At 46.4% G+C, this 6,656-nt stretch overlaps 1 protein-coding gene across 2 annotated transcripts in view; it reads right to left on the bottom strand.

Moving 5' to 3' along the window:
• Nucleotides 1-492: 492 nt before the first annotated feature.
• Nucleotides 493-6,656, bottom strand: part of PLEKHO2 (pleckstrin homology domain containing O2) — a 33,326-nt gene continuing 27,162 nt past the window's right edge. For both annotated transcript variants that reach the window (XM_029574998.1, XM_029574997.1), the window contains one exon: nucleotides 493-5,839. In XM_029574998.1, the coding sequence (XP_029430858.1) occupies nucleotides 4,667-5,839 (1,173 nt within the window). In that variant the 3' untranslated portion in view covers nucleotides 493-4,666. The remainder of the gene's footprint in view (nucleotides 5,840-6,656) is intronic.

Here is a 6,656-nt window from a genome sequence, read left to right as displayed (position 1 = left end):
GCAAGGGGTACAGAGCCTGGCAGGATGGGGGTCATTGTGCCAAGGCTTCTCGCCAGCTCCTCTCTCTTCCCGTTTTTCTAGGAGCCCCCTTCCCTCCTGGTGGGTGCCCGGGGGCTGCCACCGTTTCTACGGCTGCAGGGACGGCCTCCTCCTCCAGAGCATTGGGGGTCATTCTTGGCATGGAAGCTGCCTTCTCCCTCTCTCCCAAAGCCCTAATAGGTCACATCCATGACCCCCATGCTGCAGGGGGCTTGAACCAGACGCGCTTTAACCAAAAGGGACTTGGTGACCCCTGGACACCACTGGGGCACTTTTGGCATGAGCCCGCCTAGGGCTGTCACCTCTTCCTGGGAGAGCTGGAGCTGCTGCGTCCTCAGAGGAGATCAGCAGCGTGGTGACCTCTCCCTTTTACAGCCAACATTCGCCTGCAGCTGTCAATGCTGAAACAGACCGTGCACAAGTTATCCTGATTTACGAGCAGAACACAGCATAGTGGGTAGGGTCTGGTCCGTATTACATGGAACGTTTATAATGGCCCTGTAAAAGGTTACAGTCTTACAGAGAAACAAAATTGCAGCACATGCTGGATTAATGTTCTTTATACAGTTTTTTTGGTTTTTTTGTTTTTACAGATACTTTAAAAAACGCATAAGAGAATTAGTAAAAAGCCCATCAGTTGCTGCTGCAATGCATATCCGTGCCTGGAGCATTTTTCTTAAGTTTCAATCCTCAGGCATTCAGCGATCAGCACAGCAGTATTGAGACAGATCTGCATGCACTTACCCCATTATCTGTGCAACTGAAAACAACGAGGCAGCTGGAGAGAAAGTCTTGTCTGCCACAGAGGTTGCGGGCTGCAAGGTTACCGTACATTCACAGACCAGCGCCCCTCTTAACATTCACGCACCTTTACAGCTGCCCAAGCTTGGTAAGTTTACAGTAACGGCTGCACAGTGTTTGTTAAAGACATAAAAGAGGTCGTTCAAGGCACTTAAAATGAAGAATTATGTACAGAGTTGGGCTGCTTCAGTCTCCCCCCCTCTCCCATATCTCATAGCAGCCCCAGGTTGAGGGGGTGGAGGTAGCAGAACCAAACCCAATCCCAGCGAGAGAGGGGGATGAACCACAGCGAGGCTGGAGAACGGTTCTGCTCTGGCCACACGTCCAGGACACTGCAAGAAAGCAAGGCCATGCAAAGTCAGACCCAAAGGTCCACCGAGCCCAGCGTCCTGCCTCCAGCCGTGGTCAGTCAGGGTCACAGGTACCTGGCAGATCCCAAAAGCTCAAACTCTGGCTGGTGCAGCTGTGCAAGTCAATCTCAAGACCATAATCCGGTCACTGGGCATCGCGCAGATAACTGGCGATTGTGTCAGGATGCAGAATGCAGGTGCCAAAGTCACGGAGGGACTGCACAAACTTCCTTTCACATTCACAGCCTTGTGGGGCATTGCCCCCAAATCTCTCACGTTAGCTGGAGAAGGTCCTGACTCAGGCAGCTTTAAGTACCCCCCTGATATGGGATAGACATCTACTGTGTACAAGAAAGGCTGCCTTACTTTTGCTACAGCATCTTCTTTTTGGAATTCACTTCCCATTAATTCTAGACTAAGAAAAGCTGTGGCTCTTACAGGGAGGGGGAATGACAGTCTGACTTCTTAAACCTGATAATGCAAGTGCTAGTGTTGTTCTTTGAAGCTGTGTGGCCTTTTTTTTTTTTAAGATATTTTTATGATTTATTAGGTTGTTGGGCCTCATGATGTTCATGTTTGATTGAATATTGGTATTTTATGTTTTCATCCCAGACAGTTTTCTACATCTTCTGGGTCAATAATGCTATAAAGATTCATAATTTTTAAAATTAAAATTATACTTTTGACAACATATGCAATATTCAACCAATTTGTTCTCGTCTGCTGGTTACCATGTGAACGGGTTGTTCTTATTTAATAGGCACAAAGCAATCAGGCATCCTCCTATGTGCTGATGGTGTGGTAGATACAGTCGCACATTGGCATTTCAAGGCAGAAGAAACTGTTTTCTTAGCGATTTTGCAAAATACTTCCATGGTTGTTCTAAGAGCATTATAGTACCAGTGCAGGGACGAGAGGACATCAGCTTGGTCAAGGAGTGACAACTCGAAGGGGCATTTTTTATCTTTGCTTCTCTCAAGTGAGATGATTATTGGCGAAGTGCAGCTGCTGATTTCTCTTAATATGTATAATTTTTCACCAAATACTGGCACAGTGCTGGAGTTTGAAATCTGAACTGTTTCTCAGTAAACATCCTAATCTGAGGTACCCACTATAAGCTGCGAGAGTAACTAGTGCCTCTGCTTCCAGCAAGGTTACCAAAGATCCTCCACAACTTTAAGCCGTAGAATAAATACCTTGATGCTATACAGTTAATTATATACAGTTCATTTACAAAGGGGCTTCTTTGATTTTGTACTGCTGGGAAAAGTCCTTTTGTAAATCGAGCCCTCCATATGCTGGTGTTACCAATCTGTCAGTGCAGGCTACACTATTCATAGTGGCCACAAGGTGTCAGTATCATCTATTAGAATAATAGGATAGTGTCACCTTTTGGCCACTGTGGGTACTGCAGCTGAAAAAAGTGATTCTTTATCCACCCCCATCCCCCAATCACACACAGCATTTGCCTAGATGCCTACCTTTTCTGGGAATAAGTTATTTCGGTTTCTAGATTTTATGGATCTACCTATTAAAGAAATGTGGTTGCTATAGGTTGAATGGTTCACGAGAAGTGTGTACGCCTGCAAAACTGATTTTTCACAATTTTAGGCTAGATCTATAAGCTTTCTGGGAAAACATTGTTCCAGCTTTAATAGAGATCTACCTACCCCATAAAGTTGGTTGCTGTAGGTTGAATGATTCAGGAGATAATGTATACACAGACAGACAACATGAAAACATAAGCAAGTCTTTTAGAAAACAAACAAGGAAAGAATTGCAGAGCAATTCATATGAGGTGCTTTTTTCCTCACAATACTGATTTCTTGGGAGCTCGTTTTCCATCTGCCTGTGCAGTCTGCAATACTCACAGTATCCACAAAATGTCAGTATCATCTTTTAGAAAGAGATACTGCCACCTGTTGGCCACTGCTGTTATTGCCCCTGAAATTAAACATACCCCCAATTTTTCTGCTAGATCCATTCGTTTTCTGGGAAAACACGACACAGGGTGCTAGGTTTTATATAGATCTATAAGTCCTGAAAATTTGGTTGCTGTGAATGATTTGGGAGACAATTTGTACATAGAAAAATATGTTCCCACCCCACCCCACTGTTCAGCAACATCCCTATGCTTTCTGGGACAATGGTATTCTGATTTGTAGCTTTTAGAGATGTCTTTCGATCCTGAAAATTTGATGGCTGTAGGTTGAATGGATTGGGAGTGCGTGTCAGCACAGACAGATCAAAAACAAACAATAAGGAAAAAAGCACCAGAAATAATGGGATACCATAGTGCAAATAAAACCACTTTGAACCTCATAGTGCATGATTGCAGCCCCTCTGATCTTTGTGGGACACATGCAGAGATGAAAATTGGCTAGAAATGTATAGGAACAGGATGGTGCTGGGATCTTTTATACTTGACTGTCCTGGCAGATGGGTCCACAGTATCTCTCACCCCACCTGCACGTTGGCTATGACGACCCAGTGTAGCCGCCTGAAAGTACACAAAGTCCTCCACTGTCCAGGTTCTGTGGGTCAGGTGGTGAGGGCGGCAGATGCCCCGCTGAGCCTATTTGGTTTACATGGGGAGGACCTTTTGGGGGTTTCTAGACTTGGCTGCCACAGAGTCTGAAGGACTGGACAATGCCTCTGTAATCCTCTGTTCAAAGCATTAAGACTGACACCCAAATGGATGTCCAGGGAAGACGCAAGACAATTTATCTTCATGGATCTGTGCGGGTTTTCAAAGACACCTTACCCTAGCATGCAGTTTCCTCAGCTCTCTGTCACTTACATCCATCTTAAATACAAATTAACTTGCAGACCCTTTCAAAAGAGGTTTCTACATATCAGTAGCCAAGTAGAATAACTTTCCATGTTCATATTTTTTTGCAGCAGACAAAAATCATCCTGAACTTTCAAGTCAGTGCAGTACTGGATCGCGATTGTCAACATCCTCCTCAGAAAATCCACCACTGGAAACATAACCGAAGCCTTAGAATAAAACTGCTTTTTTCAATGTAAAAATATCACTGTCTTCAAAGAGGACCCATTTCCAATAAAAAGGATTAAGATTTGGCTTGAGTCAAACTTTCCATCTCCTGCTCCGATACTTCAAGGCACGTTTTTATTTGTGTTGAACAGTACTCGGAGGATGCATCGATAGCTGCAATGCACTCGCCAGCCCCAGAGGACCAGCATTACTATGCTCGAGCTGTTCTAAGGATCTGGTCTTTGGCCTGAGTAAGGGACTATAGCCCTGAAAGCTGCACCTTCAGACATTCTTCTGCCTTATAAAAGGAGCATCTGCACACAACTTGTCTTACAGATGCATATGCTCTGTTGGTTCCTCTTTAAGTAGAATTCAATATGGACAACTTCCAAAACTTGGAGAAATCCTTTAGGAAATGCAAGCCCATAAGGCAGAGAAGCCACTTTCGCTGACTTGTATGGTGAAAACCGCCGACCTCTTATGGCATGCTCCTCCTGTACAGCGTCACTAGCGCCTTCTGCTCCTCCGCTGGCAGTCTGGATCTCTCCTCCCCTATTTCCTGCAGGACCTCTGTGGCTTGCCGGAGCTCCTGCACATCAGCATTTGTATCTGAGCCCTTCCCCTTTTGGTCCTGCACCAGACTTCCAGCTAAGACCTTTTTCTCCTGGCCACTGGCCAGGTGGTGTTTTCTCAGGTGTAGAACCTGCTCCTCCTTTTCTTCCTGCTCTCTGCATTCGGACAGCAGATCCCCCAGAGAGGCACAGCGAGGTTTGGGAAGACCTGAACTCTTGGTTATTGATCCTGAGCGGGTTTCTGTTTGTTTGCTTGCTATGCTTGCTTCCTCTTCCTCTGTAACTGAAGAACGTTCCTGTTGCTCCTTCCTCACCGACTCTAACTCCTCTTCAGTCTCCTTTTCACTGTCTTCCTTGGTTTGTGGTTCTTCCTCAGGAGACATTTTGAGCACATTGGACGGGCTCTCTTTGCTCTGAACTTGGATCTCGTCTTCTGCTGCGCTAATCTGGGTACTCGAGTCCTGCTCTTCAGTCTCTAGGTTGCTCTGGCTGGAGCTTACTCCGTTAGCCCGGATTTTCAGTCTCTCTGATAAAATTTTAGGTGGAGGTATAGGAGGGTTCCTCGCATTTCTGTCAGCACTGTCGACAAGGTTCTCTCTGCTGGCGCTGGTTACAGAGGCTTTTGGATCCCGAAGGCCCTCAGGGACAGGAGATAATGCATCGAGAGTGTCCGCTAAGATCTTTGGGACAGTTCCTGGAGCCTGCTCGCCATTCTCTGAACCTACCTCTGTCAGGTTCTCCTTACTGCTGTGGCAGCTTGGCGTCGTGGACTCCGTGTCTCCTCCTTCCCCGCCATCCTCCTTGGAGCAGAGCTTCCCCTTCCACGCTTTCTCTTTAAGATGTTTCGGTGGAGGAGCTGGCGCTTGAGGGAGGGGCTCAGCCGTGCTACCATTGCTCAAGTGTGATGTCTCGGTAGCAGGAGAAGAGTTCGGCTTTATGGGAGGCATCGGAGGGTTTGCAGCTTCCTTAGCCGAGGAAACGTCTGCAGTTTCGTGGGCAGCAGGGGTGAAGCTCAGAGCAGCAGTGTACGTCATGTCCAGGTCTAATCTCATCATCCCATCCGAGGCAGTGCTGGCCACCTGGGCAGAAAGAAAGAAAAAAAAAAAGTAACATCCGCAGGTAGGAATACATTTTATAGGAAAATTGAGCAAAGTTGGGCATTTCTGTTTCAAGAGAGCATCAAGCACCCAAGCAAAAAAAAAAAAAAAATACTTCCATGTCTCCTGTAGGGAAACTGAGTAATGATGAAATGAGCCTCATGGTCTTTCCTATGGGTCTTATTCAAAAAGGCCTCTCTCAGTTATAGGCACAGTCTTTGTTGAATAAGGCTCACAAATACACTGCTATCTGCAAGTATAAATCATTACGAGGCAAGAGCTGGCTCCAAGGTGCTTTATAAGGGGCACGTGAAGAGCAATCCGAGAGAACACTGTTTCACTAGGGTTATGCTCTAGAAATCCTCTGCTGTCTGTTTACGGAGCTCGTCTTCCCCTCCAGCGACTGCTCTCATGACGACCTTGCTTGGACTCCTGCCTGCAGATGGATTTTTGTCTCTCTGCATCTACATTTTTCCACATTCATCTTTAAAATCTCAAAATGAACACATCCCTGGACACCCAAGCTGGATTTCTGTTATATATAAATCACTGCTGAATCCCACTCCCTCCCCCCCCCCAAAAAAAAGAGGGACCCCCAAACCAATGAGTCAACTCCCGAGAACATCTGCAGCACCTCTGGCGGGCAGCGAGCACCTGGCAGTGGCACGAAGCAGCCCCGATGGGAGATCCTTTCTGCGCGGCTGCCAGATTTCTCAGCTTTTTTTGCTGACCGGCTCAGAAACCTTTGGCACCAGCGAGCTTTCTGTCTGAAACCGAGCGTGTAAGTTTTCTACTGCAG

The sequence above is a fragment of the Rhinatrema bivittatum genome, chromosome 13, assembly GCF_901001135.1.
Source record: "Rhinatrema bivittatum chromosome 13, aRhiBiv1.1, whole genome shotgun sequence".
Classification (NCBI taxonomy): Eukaryota; Metazoa; Chordata; class Amphibia; order Gymnophiona; family Rhinatrematidae; genus Rhinatrema; species Rhinatrema bivittatum.
This window is presented reverse-complemented; position numbering and strand designations above follow the sequence as displayed.